The sequence below is a fragment of the Erythrolamprus reginae genome, chromosome 2 (genome assembly GCF_031021105.1).
Source record: "Erythrolamprus reginae isolate rEryReg1 chromosome 2, rEryReg1.hap1, whole genome shotgun sequence".
NCBI lineage: Eukaryota > Metazoa > Chordata > Lepidosauria > Squamata > Dipsadidae > Erythrolamprus > Erythrolamprus reginae.
Window position 1 is genome coordinate 56,084,636 of NC_091951.1, and position 18,687 is coordinate 56,103,322.

Here is an 18,687-nt window from a genome sequence, read left to right on the forward strand (position 1 = left end):
CCACAGTGCTGATCTCTAAATCCAAGGAAATATGAAGGGGAACCAGAGGGAAAGGTGTCAAGAAAGCCTTGTCTCATTTATTTTATTTTTATTTATTTATTTATTTATTTATTGGATTTGTATGCCGCCCCTCTCCGCAGACTCGGTAGGCATGGGCTGGATTTCACCCTGCTTTTTCAAATCCACTTAAAAACCCCATAGAATCTTCTGCAGAACAATCCATTAAATTGCTTTTACATCTTCAGGATAGAATCCCATAGTCTCAGCTAGATTTTAATGAAGATTTCAGGAGACAGACATTCAGTTGTGGGTGGATCCTTTGAATTGCACCCGACAGATTTCTGTATAACGCGCAGAAATCTGCATAACGTGATTTCTGTATAGAGTTGCAAAAATAATATGGGAGAAATGGCCATTTCCTCAACTTTTTGAACAGGGAAGTGTTAAATTCGCAACGCACGTGGATTGTATTATGCTGAATTTTCATTTTTGGAATTTGAAACCGAGAAGGAGACAGATGGTGATGTGGACAGATAACAAATGGTAAAGGGTTTTTTTTTGAGAGAATATATTAAATTAATGTTAAATGGTTACATCTGTTACTCTGCTATTTTGTTCGAATGCACCCTTTGTCATATTCATAATTTTAAAAAAGGGTAAGCTGTTTATCTCAGAGTTATCTTACACATTTTAGCGTCACATTAAATTACATGTCATTATGAATAGCTTACTGCATTGTCATCTTGAGTCTTCCTTATTATATATCTGAATATTTTTCATAGGCTAACTCGTTGCGATACAAACTCAAGTGAAGCCGACATTGACAGTCATCCTATAATATTTTAAATTTGAAAAATTGCAGCTTTTAAGCAATATAGGTTTTTATAAAAACGGTTTGTCGACATGTTCATAAATCATGAAAAAATAATGAATACGCTATCACAACAGCGGCTACACTGCAATGTAAAATTAAGTGTGCTTGTTGAATTCAGATGGGTGTAAGTAGATTACTTTGTTTGCAGCCACATATGTAGAACAATAATAAATATGTTCTATGTCACTCAAGGTTGACATTTTGGTTGACCATGCAGCTCCTTGTGAAAAAGGATTTGTAAACAAAATCTGAAAGGATCTGAAATATTCCACCAAAATTTCAGAGATGAAAATTTCGGCTACATGGTAAAATTGGCATCCCAGTTTAGCATTACAGACTTAAAAAGGGAATTCTTATGATCATGTTTTCCCATTTTTAAAAAAATGCAGTTACAGTAGCTGTGTTAGATCCCTGCATCTGCTAATGGATTCTATGCAGGGGTGAAGTGCTCCTGGTTCACTCATGCCTGTGAGTTGTCGGAAAGCCAGTTGCAAAGGGAGCTTGAGACTCCATTCAAGTGATGCTACCATTTGATTTTTTTTACCCTCTGTGCATGCACAAAGTGTTCTGTGCATGTGCAGAGGGTAAAAGATTGGTGGGGGGAGCCTCTCACTCCCTTCATCACTGTCTCTCCGATGACTGACAGGCACGAGTGAGCCGGGAGCATTTCACTCCTGATTCTGTGCTACTGTTTAACTGTTACTGTAGCTTTCCTGTATATTGTGCTGCTTTTGTTCAGTGGATACCAGAAACATGAACTTTAAGGAAGTCAGGAAGTAGCGTTGGATAGGAAAGGACTTTTTAAAAAGAAATTCAGAAAGCACGAGTGCTTCTCATAAAATAAATCAATAAATCAATATCTGATTGAAAAAGTTAGTCCTTACAAGAAAAAGATACAAGATAAAGATAATACTGAATTTTACAAAACATGGGACAAGTGATATGTCTGGTTAAATCAAAATAAATTGTTAAAAACATAAATCACACATAATAATTACACTTTACTTACAAGAAACATCAAATCTAGTTACTGATCTGTAATCTTACAATCTAACTTAAAAGTATAATTTAGAAAGACAACCTTGTGTTATGAAACGTAAAAACATTTCATAACACAATTTTTAATATTCTAATTTAAAGGCTGTGTAAATAAGGATAGTCAACATATTAGTTGACCTTGTCTCTTTCTTTTTCTTTCTTTTCTCTTTCCCCTTTTCTTTCTTGTCTTTTTCCATTCCCTTCTTTTCTTCCTTCTCTCCTCCCTTCTTTTCTTTTCTTTTTATGTTTTCATTTTTTTTGCTTGTCTGTGTAATTGTATTGGATTTTTTTCCTTTTTTGTCTGGTTTTTTTTAATATGCAAATAACTAATAAAGATTTTTTTTTTTAAAGAGAAAGAGTTAGTCCTTAACTTATGACCACAATGGGGACTACAATTTCTGTTGTTAGGCAAGGTACAGTTAAGTGAGACAGACCGGATTTAATGATCTTTTGGGCAATGGTTGATAAGCGAATCACTGCATTTGTTAAATGAATTGTGTGGTTGTTAATCTAGCTTCCCCAATTGTCAGAAGCTGACTAGTAGTCACATGAGCCAGGGATGCTGCAACCATTGTAAATCCATGCTTGTTGGCAAGTGCCTAAATTTTGATCAGGTGACTATGGGGATCCTGTGATAGTCATAAGTGCGAGGACCAGTAATGAGTTACTTTTTTGCAGTGCCTTTGCAACTTTATAGGTCATAACCAACACTTTGAATTGTGACCGGAAACTGATCGGCAACCAATGCATGATATGGCTCCACATGTCACCTGTGGCACCTGTGCCTGGGTTCGCCCTCACTGACCTTGGGCCAGTCCTTCTCTCTTGCCCCAACTCAACTCATAGGGTGGTTGTTGTGTGCATAATAGGAGGAGGAAGGCGTGTTGGACATGTTCACCATCTTATATGTGAAAATAGTTAAAGGCGGGATATAAATAAATGAATGCGGCACGCAAAAATAAAATAAACTTACTCCTTGCATTTTGGTATTAAGGAGAGAGCAAGAACTCCCTTTAGTTGAGAAGAAAAGCTTCATGCCTTTTCTCCTTAGTAAAGTGATCAACATTTATGTGTTTGGAGGGAAAAATCTGTTTGTGTGCCTTAAGATGTCCTAACAAGAATGGCCTCCAGAGTTCTGGGTTGCTGTTTGAAATGTCTGATTGGCCAAAAATGGTTACAGCCAGTCTCTTGGTCTAAATATTTATACATTTGTGTTGAAAACAAATGGCAAAGCAGCATTGAGACTTTTTCCCCCAGCATAGGGCTGTTTGCAAAGGATAGATGGCAAGCCTTTGTAGATATAGTTACTTGCATTGACAGTTTGAATTCTCAAGGGATTTATGAGTTAGAGATCTCTGTTTCCAGTGCTCAATATTGAACTGAGCTTCCTTATGAAAAATAGCTGAGTCTTCAGTAAAATGCCTCTGCTGAGCTGCAAAGCTAAGCAGGCAGCTCTTTGGCAAATAGTTTCTGTGTGTACCTTCTAAGCTATTCTCTGTATTATTTTTCCAGGCTTTAAATCATTAAAGTTCACCATACTTGGTAGTGCCAGTTCTGACTCTCAGAGCCCACCCTGACTATAATACTTGACAGTAAGTCAAAGGTTCAGCCTTGTGTATAATATAATACTCTGAGATTTATAATTTTAAGAAGCCACAGTTCATTGAGTGAATATATTTTTCCTAATTTAGTTAAGCTAACTGTATCCAACTTAATCATGCATCTCATTTTCCTTTTTTCTTTCTTGAACTCCAGATTCCTTTCTCTCTTGTACAGTTTCCTGTATGGGAATCTTTAAAGGTAAGTCCCTTTATTTAAAATTATGTTTCTTTGATATGTTTTTTTTTTCAAATATAAACTATTACAGATTAAAAGAGAAGAGATCCCAGGTTAAAAGGGCATTGCAAATTCTTGCAGAAATTTAAAAAATACAGAAAAACCAATGAAAAAGGCCAAGAAAAAAAAAGAAAAATGTCAAATATTTTTTACAACAGTTGCAGGCGTTTTGATAAATGTGGAATTGCTACAGCATACTTATATGCATTCAGAAATTTGTGCTAGAGAGATGGACAAAAACGATTTGAATGGTGGAACTGTAAGGTTTGCTTCTCTTATATCACACATTCCTTTCCACAATTTTCTTTCATTATTCTAAAGCATTATGGTATAACCTAATAATTTTGCCATACTGTGATACTTCTGAAGTGCAGAACTAATTCCATTTGTGGCATCTTCAAAAACAAGCCTGTATGAATTTGAAAATCTTCCCCCAACTAAATAAGTGGAGTGTATTTCTTCTTTTTTTGCAATGGCAATAATGACTAGAGAATTTGGAGAGTTAACAGCCACATATCTGAAAGGCTAAACTGATAGATAATGCCAATATAAATTGTGTCAAATACACTTTACAGCAGTGGTTCTCAACCTTGGGGTAGGGACCCCTTTGGGGGTTGAATGACCGTTTCACATGGATCGCCTAAGTCAAATTTTCCGTGGTGTTAGGTCCCACAGAGTTGGCCTTTCCCCGGTCCCGTCGACTAAACATTGCCGTTTCGTGGGCCCTAGGGGAAGAGCCTTCTCTGTGGCAGCCCCGGCCCTCTGGAATCAACTCCCCCGAGAGATTAGAACTGCCCCCACACTCCTTGTCTTTCTCAAATTACTCAAGACCCATCTATACCGCCAGGCATGGGGGAGTTGAGACACCTTTTCCCCAGGCTTTTTTATATTTATGTTTGGGTATGTATATTTTTAAATATGATAGGGTTTTATGTGCTTTTTAATGTTAGATTTGTTTTCGCTGGAATATTGTTTTTATTATTGTTGTGAGCCGCCCCGAGTCCTCGGAGAGGGGTGGCATACAAATTTCATAAATTGACATAAATTGACATTTTAATTGTTTTTAATATTGTAGTATTAATTGGATTATATTACTGTTCTGTTTTTATATATGCTGTGAGCCGCCCCGAGTCCTCGGAGAGGGGCGGCATACAAATCCAATTAAATAAATAAATAAAATATTATTATTTATTAGATTTGTATGCCGCCTCCGCAGACTCGGGTTGCTACAGTATGTGAAGCCCACCTCTGCTCCAAGACACTGGAATAATACATTCGTGGCATCATTTAAATTGTAAGGGGTGGAGATGTATTATTGGATATCATCATCTGATGATGATACTTCACCCCATGGTGGCAGATGAGCTCATCTAAAAACCTCATGTAGATGTTGAAAAGGAGAGGAAAAAACATTGAACCCTGTGGGACTCTACAGAGTAGGGACTAAGAGTAAGAGTATACTTCTTCAATCAACACTGACTTGTTTTAAATGTTAAATTAAACATGGAAACATAGAAGACTGACGGCAGAAAAAGACCTCATGATCCATCTAATCTGCCCTTATACTATTTTTTGTATTTTATCTTAGGATGGATATATCTTTATTATCCCAGGCATGTTTAAATTCAGTTACTGTGGGATTATTTTATTGCTAATTTTAGTTTGTATTTGAAACTGTATTTTTTACATGTGATGTGTTTTCTTGGAATTAAGAATGAGGGTAATAAATGAGGTAATAAAGAATGAGGGAGAGAGATAAATAGTTGCTTTGATAAGTCAACAGAACAGAAAACAGAGCAGAAGTATAAACAAGGTTGATAAATATGACTTTTTTAACCTTCTCCTTTCTGAAATATATACAGTACCAATCATAATAAGGGTTTATTCTGGCTTTAAATGTGCATTGTCTTCTCATAGCATCTGGGGCTTTAAAGTATTACGGCGTTGTTTTATTTTTTAACTTTTATGATTTTGTTAATTATTTTTTTCATTGTTCAAGTTTTGGTTTTTAGGGGGTCAGATGTATTCAAAAATTTGCTGCAAATTATAGTTTTCCTATAATATTATAGGAGTGTATATAAATATATTATAATATATAGCATACATTAGCATACATTTCCTGCATTCATATACACATACATGTATTTTGCTCAAGATGAGTCCATAAACTGATTTATTTCTAAATCAAACCCCAGGTGATATTCTGAATTCATTATTATTCATTATTATTCATTTAAATTATTCTAATAGTGGATTTTGGATATTGAAGACACCTGCCTATTTGAAGTGTGATTTTGACCACAACATAATTTTATTGGTCATTATAACTTGTTCAGATGCTAGCAAATTTCAGCTACTATGGTGGGATACTTAATGATATATTTTTCATTTAAAAGCTATCTGAATAGATGAACATCTATGGTAAATCTACAGGTTGAAATAATTGTAAATCAAGAGAACAATGTTACTAATTCTGCCGCACGAATCCCAGCGACAGGTCAGGTCCCACAGAGTTGGCCTTCTCTGGGTCCCGTCCACTAAACAATGTCATCTGGTGAGACCCAGGGGAAGAGCCTTCTCTCTGGCGGCCCCGACCCTCTGGAACCAGCTCCCCCTGGAGATTAGGATTGCCCCCACCCTCCTTGCCTTTCGTAAACTCCATAAAACCCACCTCTGCCGTCAGGCATGGAGGAATTGAGACATCTTTCCCTGGCCTATATAGTTTATGTATGGTATGTTTGTGTGTATGTCTTGCTTTTAAATAAGGGTTTTTAGATATTTTAATTATTAGATTTGTTATTGTATATTGTTTTTACTATTGCTGTGAGCCCCCCCCCCCCGAGTCTACGGAGAGGGGCGGCATACAAATCTAATAAATAATAATAATAATAAAAATAATAATTATATTTACTTTTATTTGACTATCATATTTCAAGGATTGCTATAAAAATATGCTAAGATTTTTTTGGGTGGCTTCCATAGACAAAACAATGCTTCTGCATTCCATAAGTGAGGTAGAAGCCTCAGGGAGTGTGCAGGTTCCAGGAATTTTAAAGAATTAAAACGTGTTCTCAAATATCTGTTCAGTTAAAATGCCTTGAACACCTCAGAAGTTTTTTAAAAAATGTCTACATTTTGTCTACATCTATTGTTCTGGACTCTGAAAACTACAAATATGATGCTTGGCTGCATAGCTAGAGGTATAACAAGCAGGAAGAGGGAGATTGTGATCCCCTTATATAGAGCGCTGGTGAGACCACATTTGGAATACTGTGTTCAGTTCTGGAGACCTCACCTACAAAAAGATATTGACAAAATTGAACGGGTCCAAAGACGGGCTACAAGAATGGTGGAAGGTCTTAAGCATAAAACGCATCAGGAAAGACTTAATGAACTCAATTTGTATAGTCTGGAGGACAGAAGGAAAAGGGGGGGACATGATCGAAACATTTAAATATGTTAAAGGGTTAAATAAGGTCCAGGAGGGAAGTGTTTTTAATAGGAAAGTGAACACAAGAACAAGGGGACACAATCTGAAGTTAGTTGGGGGAAAGATCAAAAGCAACGTGAGAAAATATTATTTCACTGAAAGAGTAGTAGATCCTTGGAACAAACTTCCAGTAGACGTGGTTGGTAAATCCACAGTAACTGAATTTAAACATGCCTGGGATAAACATATATCCATCCTAAGATAAAACACAGGAAATAGTATAAGGGCAGACTAGATGGACCATGAGGTCTTTTTCTGCCGTCAGTCTTCTATGTTTCTATGATTTGAGTGGGTTGCATCTTTGCTGGTTACCTTTTAGCCGTTCATGAGAAGCTGCTTCCTGAACAGTAAAACAGACCTTTTTTGGCAAGCATTTCATCTTAACTTGACTAGATGTTTTAATTTGGGGGTGGTGGTGGTGGCAGAAATGGCCTCTGGGATCTATGGTCTTGGCCAAGTACAACATAGTAGTACTCTGTGAACATTTTCATGGAAGATAATTCATCAATTCTTTGAATGGCCCTAGTCAATTTACCCTTCAGTCCTTCACTCAATTATCTAGAATTTTGTGAGTCACAGTGAATAGAGCAGCCTTGCCAATCTTTTCAAATGTCAAGCCTACCCTCCTCTAAAGGGAAGAATAAGAGAAAACGAGGGTCAGTGTTGTTGCAAGTTGGCCAAATTAGGCTTCAGGACTGATGTTCCCTACATTGACCTAAATATTCAGTAACAGCTTGAACCCTGTTCTTTCTTGCTTTGATGACTGACAAAACCAGCTTTCAATACATAACATAGCCCTATCTACTAGCTTAAATTTTTTTCTGCAAAACATAAGGTCCAGGAGGGAAGTGTTTTTAATAGGAAAGTGAACACAAGAACAAGGGGACACAATCTGAAGTTAGTTGGGGGAAAGATCAAAAGCAACATGAGAAAATATTATTTTACTGAAAGAGTAGTAGATCCTTGGAACAAACTTCCAGCAGACGTGGTAGATAAATCCACAGTAACTGAATTTAAACATGCCTGGGATAAACATATATCCATCCTAAGATAAAATACAGAAAATAGTATAAGGGCAGACTAGATGGACTAGGAGGTCTTTTTCTGCCGTCAGACTTCTATGTTTCTATGTTTCTATCTTCAAAAGCACCTATAGCATAGGCCTTTCCTTGAAAGTACTACAGAAATTGTTTTATTTTTAATTATTGTGGTTGTGATTAGTTGCAAATTCCTGTCCCCTACCATCCCCCAAAGTCCATTTAAGCTGACGTCGACTGCTTCAGTGACTCCATCCAGCCACCTCATTCTCAGGTCTAGGACTGTTCATCTCCAACTCTTCCTTCTCCTCGCCCTTTTCTTCTCAGGCAATTCTCCCCCCGACTTATCTCCTCAGGTGACACGCCTCTAGCCATTTCCCCTGGGCAATACTCCCATGTCCTTCAGCACAGCCATTTTGCAGAAAGAGGGTTTGGCTTGGGTATTTTGCCCCCCACCTTCTAGACAATTAGCCCCTGTCCAATCGGTTAGAGGGGGTGGAAGGAAGGAGTGGAAAGAAGGAATTCAAAACGCCTTCCAGGATGAACCCTCTTTATGTGAAACGGCCATGCCGAAAGTTGTGGGACACAGATGCTGGTGGCCTATTGCCCAGCACAAATAGCTTTCCTTCCCATGAGCAATCTTTTAATTTCTTGGCTGTAGTCCCCATCTCTGATGATCTGTCATCTGCACCTCTATAACTGTCTGGTTTGGTGCTGCAACCCAACAGGACCGACACAGACTTCAGAGGATAATCAGAACTGCAGAAAAAGCAATTGCTGCCAACCTGCCTTCCATTGAGGACCTGTATACTGCACGAGTCAAAAAGAGGGCGGGGAAAATATTTACTGACCCCTCACATCCTGGACACAAACTGTTTCAACTCCTACCCTCAAAACTGTTTCAACTCCTACCCTCACTACAGAGCACTGCACACCAAGACAACTAGACACAAGAACAGTTTTTTCCCGAACGCCACCACTCTACTAAACAAATAATTCCCTCAACACTGTCAGACTTTCTACTAAATCTGCACTTCTATTCTACTAGTTTTTCTCATCATTCCTATCACCCATTTCCTCCCAAGTTGACTGTATGACTGTAACTTGTTGCTTATATCCTAAGATTTTTATTAAAATTGCTTCTTCATTGCTTATTTGACCCCTATGACAATCATTAAGTGTCATACCACATGATTCTTGACAAATGTATATTTTATTTTATGTACGCTGGGAGCATATGCACCAAGACAAATTCCTTGTGTGTCCAATTACACTTGGCCAGTAAAATTCTATTCTATTCTATTCTATTCTATTCTATTTTGGAGCCCAGGAAAATAAAATCTGTCACTACTTTCTTTTCTTCCCCATCTGTTTTCCAGGAATTGAGAGGGCCACACAATCAAAGGCTTTAGCATAGTCAACGAAGCATTAATTAATTTGTTAACTATAATTAGTTAGTCTTCGGAGAGGGGCGGCATACAAATCTAATAAACTATAAACTATAATCTGAGAAGGGTGGCATACAAATCTAATAAAAAATAATAAATAATAATAATTATTATTATTTGGAGCCATGGTGGTGCAGTGATTAGAATGCAATACTGCAGAGTTAACTCACTATTTTACTCCAGGAGTTCAATTCTGAGTGGCTCAAGGTTGACTCAAACTTCCATCCTTCCGAGGTTGGTAAAGTGAGGACCCAGATTGTTTGGGGCAATAGGCTTACTCTGTAAATGCCTAGACAGGGCTGTAAAGCACTGTGAAGCAGTATATAAGTCTAAGTGCTATTGCTATTATAGTGTTCCCTCGATTTTCGCAGGTTCGAACTTTGCGAAAAGTCTATACCACGGTTTTTCAAAAATATTAATTAAAAAATACTTTGCGGTTTTCCCCCCTATACCACGGTTTTTCCTGCCGGATGACGTCATATATCATCACCAAACTTTCGTCCACCTTTAATAAATATTTTTTAAATAAACTTTAATAAAGAAACATGGTGAATAATAATCTAAAAGGTTGCTAAGGGAATGGGAAATTGCAATTTAGGGGTTTAAAGTGTTAAGGGAAGGCTTGTGATATTGTTCATAGCCAAAAATAGTGTATTTACTTCCGCATCTCTACTTCGCGGAAATTCAACTTTCGCGGGCGGTCCCGGAACGCATTCCCCGCAAAAATCGAGGGAACACTGTATATGTTTTTTTCACTGTTCAGATTGTATTTTTGGCAGCTCATGGTGACAGTACACTTGTGCACATAGGTTAAAAAAATCAATTGTTTTTGGCATATGAAAGGGGGTTTTTTTTGGTAAGATCCCTAAATGTAATCTGCCTGTCTATTTTTCTTTATTTCTTTTTCCCCCCTGCCTCTTTCTCATTCTCTTTTCACAGCCCTCTCCCTTTCCACACAGCCCGTTTCCCCTTCTACATACTGTGACATTAAAACTCAGGCTAGATGAAACCCAGACAAAGCTTTAAATCCATTTCCTTGCAAGCTGTGTAGTAAGTGTTCTAGCATTCACTTCTCCATCTTGGTGTAACGATTGTGCTTCTTTGGGGGATTAAACACAGATCATTCTGTAACACTAACGTGTCTACCATTTGGTGGGGGGGCTCTTTCCCCGAAACCCGATTTCTAGGGCACAGTTTCAAAGGAGGTGATGTCACTTCCAGACAGTGGGAGTATACTTGCCATTCACCTAATGGGTTGCCTTCCCCCCCCCCTTCCCTGTCTCTCTCTCTCCCCTCTGCTCGGCCATGCGAAAAACGCTGTAGCCCCAGCTGTTCAGCAAACAAACCCTTACTTTATTCATGTCACAAGAATGGTTATTCACAGTGCCTTTAAAATATTGTCAAAGACATTCTTGTGCACCATCTGTATGTGGCAAGGGCAAAGAGAAAGGCCCTTACTGGCAATGTTGAAACACCCTTTGAAACCACTTAAGAATTTGGAAAGACACAGCTTGTTTGAAAACAAGCTGCCAAAGAACAGAAACACAGGGTGTTTCTCCAGGGCTTCCAAAACCTGCTTTTAGAATGAAATGCAATCCTTTTTCTAAAAACCCAGGTCTCTCTGCTTCCTTCTAAATAAGCCCCGAAATTTTTTTATTCCAAAATCCAAACTATATTTATATTTATATTTATATTTATATTTATATTTATATTTATATTTATATTTATATTTATATTTATATTTATATTTATATTTATATTTATATTTATATTTATATTTATATTTATATTTATATTTATATTTATATTTATATTTATATTTATATTTATATTTATATTTTTATTTTTATTTTTATTTTTATTTTTATTTTTATTTTTATTTTTATTTTTATTTTTATTTTTATTTTTATTTTTATTTTTATTTTTATATATATATGACGGTCTTGGTATATTCGGGTTGAAAGCATGTACCAAGGCCAAGCAAGGAACAAAGTCTGATAAAATTTTGACATCTTTTATTTACTTATTTATTTTGTGTTTATTTATGAAATGTATATGCTGCCCACCTCGCTATCCAAAGTGATTCTGCTCCTTTTTTAATCCTTGCAAGACAGATTAGATTGAATAAATAATAATAAAAATTGAAATATTATTATTATTGTTATTAATAATAATAATAATAATAATAATAACAACTAATTATAAAATGTTTTGCAACCTTCTTGCCAGTTATGATTATTTGAAAACTCCCTAATTTAAGAATTTGGTGCTTCTATTGGCCAATATCTTACTGGTGGACTATTTTGTTGGTCTGCAAAATTGTCTACAAAGAATGATTTTCTAAAGAAATTCATTAGAATATCTCTTTGGACACACAGATTTATGGTAAAAGTTGGAAGAAACTGGAAGGAATCTCTGAAGGAGAAGTCACTCCCAGAATTGTAATAATAGAATTTAATCTCTTCCAGCATTACTTAGTGTTGGGAGCTCAGTTAAGCCTGACATATATCATCATGAATGAGAAGGGTATCTAAGTCATAACATTAGTTATATAAAGTGTTTGCATCTAAGTTTACTAAAATGTTTCATCCCATGTTCCCATTGGTAGGAGCTGGTACTTGGGCACCTTAAACATTTTGAAGTACAAATGGTCCTTGACTTGTGATGACAATTGAGCCCAAAATTTCTGTTGCTAAGCAAGCAAATGAAGTGCATTTTTGCTTACTTTATAACTGTTGTTGCCACCATTGTTATTAAGATAATAGTATGGCTGTTAAGTAAATTTGGCTTTCTCAATATCTTTGCTTGTCAGAAGTTGCAAAAGGTGATCACATGACCGTGGGACACTGCAACCATCAGAAATGGTTAGAGTGCAGTACTGTACTGCAAGCTACTTCTGCTGATCACCGGCTTCCAGCAGTTTGGCTGTAAAGCACTGTGAAGTGGCACATAAGTCTAAATGCTATTGCTATTGCCATAAATATATGCTAGTTGCCAAGTGTCTCGATTTTGATTATATGATCATGGCGATGCTCCAACAGCCATAAGTGTAAAAATCAGTCATAAATTACTTCTTTCCCTGTTGTTGTAACTAAATAAATGGTTGTAAATGGAGGAATTACCTGTACTTGCAGAAGATTTAACATTGTTAATGAAGTTAACATTGTTAATCTGTATAGTCTGGAGGACAGAAGGAAAAGGGGGGACATGATCGAAACATTTAAATATATTAAAGGGTTAAATAAGGTCCAGGAGGGAAGTGTTTTTAATAGGAAAGTGAACACAAGAACAAGGGGACACAATTTGAAGTTAGTTGGGGGAAAGATCAAAAGCAACATGAGAAAATATTATTTTACTGAAAGAGTAGTAGATCCTTGGAACAAACTTCCAGCAGACGTGGTAGATAAATCCTCAGTAACTGAATTTAAACATGCCTGGGATAAACATATATCCATCCTAAGATAAAATACAGAAAATAGTATAAGGGCAGACTAGATGGACCATGATGTCTTTTTCTGCCGTCAGACTTCTATGTTTCTATGTAAGTAGCATGGAATTTTTAAAGAAAATTTTACAATCAGAATAGTTTAGTTTAGGTTAGATTTGATTAGAACAGAACAGATTAGAATTCTTTATTGGTCAAGTGTGGACACACAAGGAATTTGTCATTGGTGGATATGCTTCAAAATTAGTTTCCTTTGTCTAGAAATCGTGAAATGTTGTTTTTATTAAATGCAACAATGTGCCTTTTCCTCCCCTCCAAGAGAAGCATGACCTATCACAGGGGTTTCCAACCTTGGGAACTTTAAGCCTGACGGACTTCAACTCCCAGCTTGGCTGGTTGTGGAATTCTGGGAGTTGAAGTTTGCCAGGCTTAAAGTTTCCAAGATTGGAGATCCCTGATCTATCAAATAGTGATGTGCAAGTATGGTACTAGTAGAAATTATAGCAGGTTGATGAAGATAAGACACATGTGATAAAAAGTATCAGAGGCTTAAATAATATAATCCAGCATGAGAATATCCTTTGCCTTTTGAGAAAGATGTTCTGTGTATCTTACAGAATATAGAAATATATTGTATTTGCATTCCAGCATAAATCCCATTTCAGAATTTCTTCAACTATTTAGTAGTAAACCAAAGGAACATAGCACACGAGTGACCTAGGAAGACAGGGAGAGCCCAGGTTGTATGTGTTTCCATGTGTTCCATCCCAAAGATTTATTTCAAATTTGTTATTCATAAAGGAAGAGCGCAAGATTGGGATGGGTCCTTTGAAGTGGAAAACAAAGTCTTCTATTCAGGCTTGGATCTAATAAAATATGCATGACACAGGCTTGGCATCACGGTCTGCTGTAAAAGTGCATTGCTTGTCATATTTTGCTTTCCGATATTGGGAACACTGTGAGAACAGGTATTGCCCTGGAACAAAAACACGATTAATTATATCCTGCTGTCTCTAATAGTATGTGATTTAGGAAATCAGATAAAGGGATATTAGAAAGATGTTGGCCAGGGAATTTTTAGGTTCAGTTTTAATTAGCCCTAAAAGACACAGATAAATAGCTTTTGTCATTTTCCAGTGTGTCTCTTAGAAGAGCAAAATATGTACAATTTTATCTGAGTACTTTACAGATGTACAGATTAACAGTCGGGAGGGACCTTGTAGGTCATCTAGTCCAACCCCCCACCCAAACAGAAGACTTTAGTTTATGGTTAATCAGGTGTCTGTTTAGGGGCACTGGGTTTCCTGTTTATCTTTTGTTTTCACGAAAATAAAGGTAGCCCTTGACTTACGACTCCAAGTTGAGCCCAACATTTTTATTGCCAAGCGAGGCAGTTGATAAGTGAGTTTTGTCCCAGAATATCTCCTGGACCGTCTTCTGCCGCACGAATCCCAGCGACCAGTTAGGTCCCACAGAGTTGGCCTTCTCCGGGTCCTGTCGACTAAACAATGTCGTTTGGTGGGGCCCAGGGGAAGAGCCTTCTCTGTGGTGGCCCCGACCCTCTGGAATCAACTCCCCCCAGATATCAGAGTTGCCCCCACCCTCCTTGCCTTTCGTAAGCTCCTCAAAACCCACCTCTGTCGTCAGGCATGGGGGGACTGAGATATTCCTTCCCCTAGGCTTTACAATTTATGCATGGTATGTTTGCGTGTATGTTTGGTTTTATAATAAGGGGTTTTTTTAGTTGTTTTAGTATTGGATTGTCACATGCTGTTTTTATCATTGTTGCTAGCCGCCCCAAGTCTGCGGAGAGGGGCGGCATACAAATCCAATCAATCAATCAATCAATCAATATAATAAATAATAAATAATAAATAATAAATAATAAATAATAAATAATAAATAATAAATAATAAATAATAAATAATAAATAATAAATAATAAATAATAAATAATAAATAATAAATAATAAATAATAAATAATAAATAATAAATAATAAATAATAAATAATAAATAATAAATAATAAATAATAAATAATAAATAATAAATAATAAATAATAAATAATAAATAATAAATAATAAATAATAAATAATGTGTGGCTGGTGGGATGATTGCCTGTGATGGGCGCCCTCCAAGTTGCACCCTTGCTAGATGCATTGGCTGGGCTATTCCTGACACAGTTCTGTTTGGGAGGAAGGGTCCTGACTGTGGCGGCTGAGCTTGCGTGGTGGGATGTGGTTGCGACAGGGGGTGGTGCCACACCGAACATCAGAGTGGGGTTCTCGAAAGTCTACGAAAGAACCAATTACAAACTCCAGGGATTTTTAAAATCACATTCAAAATACAGTTCTATTATGGGATTCCTTTTTATCCACATACATCTTCCCAAGCTCCCAATGTTATATGTAGCATAAATGAATAAAATACCATGCAGAATTTACAAATGACATTCTGTCTAATTACACACAAGAGAGACCAGTGTGAGAAGGATGATGGAAAGGAATGAAAGGGGAAGGTGGGGAAGGGAACTGACAAGATATGACTAGCAGGAATATATATAATATATAGAATATATAGAGGTATAACAAGCAGGAAGAGGGAGATTGTGATCCCGCTATATAGAGTGCTAGTGAGACCACATTTGGAATACTGTGTTCAGTTCTGGAGACCTCACCTACAAAAAGATATTGACAAAATTGAACGGGTCCAAAGACGGGCTACAAGAATGGTGGAAGGTCTTAAGCATAAAACGTATCAGGAAAGACTTAATGAACTCAATCTGTATAGTCTGGAGGACAGAAGGGAAAGGGGGGACATGATCGAAATATTTAAATATGTTAAAGGGTTAAATAAGGTTCAGGAGGGAAGTGTTTTTAATAGGAAAGTGAACACAAGAACAAGGGGACACAATTTGAAGTTAGTTGGGGGAAAGATCAAAAGCAACGTGAGAAAATATTATTTCACTGAAAGAGTAGTAGATCCTTGGAACAAACTTCCAGCAGACGTGGTTGGTAAATCCACAGTAACTGAATTTAAACATGCCTGGGATAAACATATATCCATTGTAAGATAAAATACAGGAAATAGTATAAGGGCAGACTAGATGGACCTTGAGGTCTTTTTCTGCCGTCAGACTTCTATGTTTCTATTCAATTGCAGACTACCTTCCCTTCTTTCCTCCCCTCTGGGTTAATTTCTCTTTTCTACTCTGAAGACATGGAGAGAGTCTTCTATGTTTCTATATGTAGTGGGAGATTAGATTTCTGCCATAGATTGGCTCACTTCTCAGGTGGAAGCCCTCAATCCCATCCTGATAAATTTGTGAAACAGAAGAGAATGGAAAAAGAGAGAAATAAGTGTTGGAAGAGAAGGATTTGTAGAGGAAGTGTGTGTGTGAGGGAGGCAGAGAGGAGAGAACTCATTCTTTTAACCCAGTGGTTCTCAACTTTCTAATGCCGCGACCCCTTAATACAGTTCCTCATGTTGTGGTGACCCCCAACCATAAGTCTAGCACCAATTCTCCCAACAGAGCTTGAAGCCGATTGGCAGGAAGGTCAGAAGGACACCCCCGGCTGTAAATGCCTGATTGGTCAGATTGTTAGAATATGTTCCAAGGCACCAAAATAGAAGCTTCGGTTCCTAACACCATAAGAAATTTGTCTTAGGCGACCCCTGTGAAACGGTCATTCGATCCCCAAAGGGGTCCCAACCCCCAGGTTAAGAACCATTGTTTTAACCCATTTTTGGATTAAAGTCCTGAGAGACAGTCCTTCAAGCAGAATGCACTCCTCAAGAAAATATGTACTCATCCTTGTTCTCTAGGTTAATAATTCCACCAAACTTTGTAGACTTTGTAATTGTTATAAAAATGTATCTTTCCCTTTAGCAGATAGGTCCCCCCCCCCCCCTTTTTTCCTTTCCTTTCACATTTTCATCTGGCTCTCCATGTAAAACAAGGAAGTGGAAAGAAACACGTTAGCTCATTTATGTCAAGTGCCAGTGGTGAATTATTCCCTGTAGTATGCTCTCAAGTGCTGCATTTTGTGGTCTATTTTTAAATGGTTCAGAGAGTAGGGCTTTCCCAGCCTTGTGGAAACACCATAATTAAATTGGCCTCTTTGTAAGGGGATTATCTTATTTTCTGTTGGCCAGTTTGCGTTCTCCCTTTGGCCATGGTCATCTAAACTGCTTTGACTTCTTATATGGAAGTCCAGTTTTCATGGTGCTTATCTCCCAGTTCAGCTTTCTTAGAAGCCAGCATGTAGGTTAGAGAGAATACTACAATGGTACCTCTACTTACGAACTTAATTCGTTCCATCATCAGGTTCTTAAGTAGAAAATTTTGTAAGAAGAAGCGATTGGGGAAAGCACAGGGTGGGTGGAGGCCCTGCTTCCTCCCAGGAGTTTCCTAGAGAGGCCCCATGGAGGCTTCTCCCCGCCTTTTCCAGTTACAGTTTCGGAGGCTCGGGTTTGTAAGTGGAAAATGGTTCTTGAGAAGAGGCAAAAAATTCTAGAACACCTGGTTCTTATCTAGAAAAGTTCATAAGTAGAGGCGTTCTTAGTTGGAGGTACCACTGTATCTGTAATATCTCTTTTGGTGCTCTTGGATGTTTTCTGATGAAACTGTCACCATTCCTTATAGCTGGCCATGCTGGTGAAAGCAGCTAAGGTAGTCCAAAACATCTGGAAAGCATCACAAAGAAGGCTGGTCTAAGATTGAACTTTCGAATCTCAGTCTTTCTCCAGAAATAGTTGTGGTTTTTGTGGTTGTGAGATGAGCCTTGCTTTGGATATGCTCTAACTACTGATACAAGACTCGGCTGCTGAAAGTTGGTTCTCCAGCATTCTTTAGAATTTTTTTTTTAAATGCCCTGGAATTGGGGCTGCTTTGTCAGGAATTGATACAACTGCTTGTCAATCAGTTCTCTGGGAAGACTGGAGGCGAATGTGCTCATAATTAGATATTATTTTTGAAACTGTAAATTAGCTTTCAGTTTAGAGGTTTCTTCCCAAAATGTGGATCAGGTGGGAATACAGATCCACAGCTCAGCTGTTAGATATATAAACTCTGCACCATCTAAACAGTTTAGCCATACGGTAAGGACAATGTTTCTCAACTTTGGCAACTTTAAGACATGTGGAGTTCAACTTCCCCAATTCTCTAGGCTGGGGAATTCGGGAAGTTGGAAGTTCACATGCCTTAAAGTTGTCAAAGTTGAGAAATACAGAGTTAGCGGGTTGTCTAGGCAAGTTACTATTTTCTGACCATTTTTTTCTGCCTCATTAAGATTACCCTTAATAGCGATGATTGCTTAGCTGTGGGACTGCTCAATTTAGTACATCTTAATGCTATTAATATAGGCCAAAGTGTTGGAAATGGTATAATATGGAGCGGTTGTTTGGAAAAGATATTGTTTGGCATGAATATTCAGCTTGGAAGTCAATGCTGATATTTTTCCCCCCAGTATTTTTCGTTCATGTTTAATCTTCCCAAGAGGAAGAAAAATCCGGGCAGT

At 37.4% G+C, this 18,687-nt stretch overlaps 1 protein-coding gene across 1 annotated transcript in view; it reads left to right on the top strand.

Annotated features, from left to right (window-relative positions):
• The window catches only part of SLC25A26 (solute carrier family 25 member 26), a 173,924-nt gene that overhangs the window by 123,383 nt on the left and 31,854 nt on the right, over positions 1–18,687 (top strand). The window contains exon 6 of the mRNA XM_070738180.1: positions 3,668–3,712. Within this exon, the coding sequence (XP_070594281.1) occupies positions 3,668–3,712 (45 nt within the window). The remainder of the gene's footprint in view (positions 1–3,667; positions 3,713–18,687) is intronic.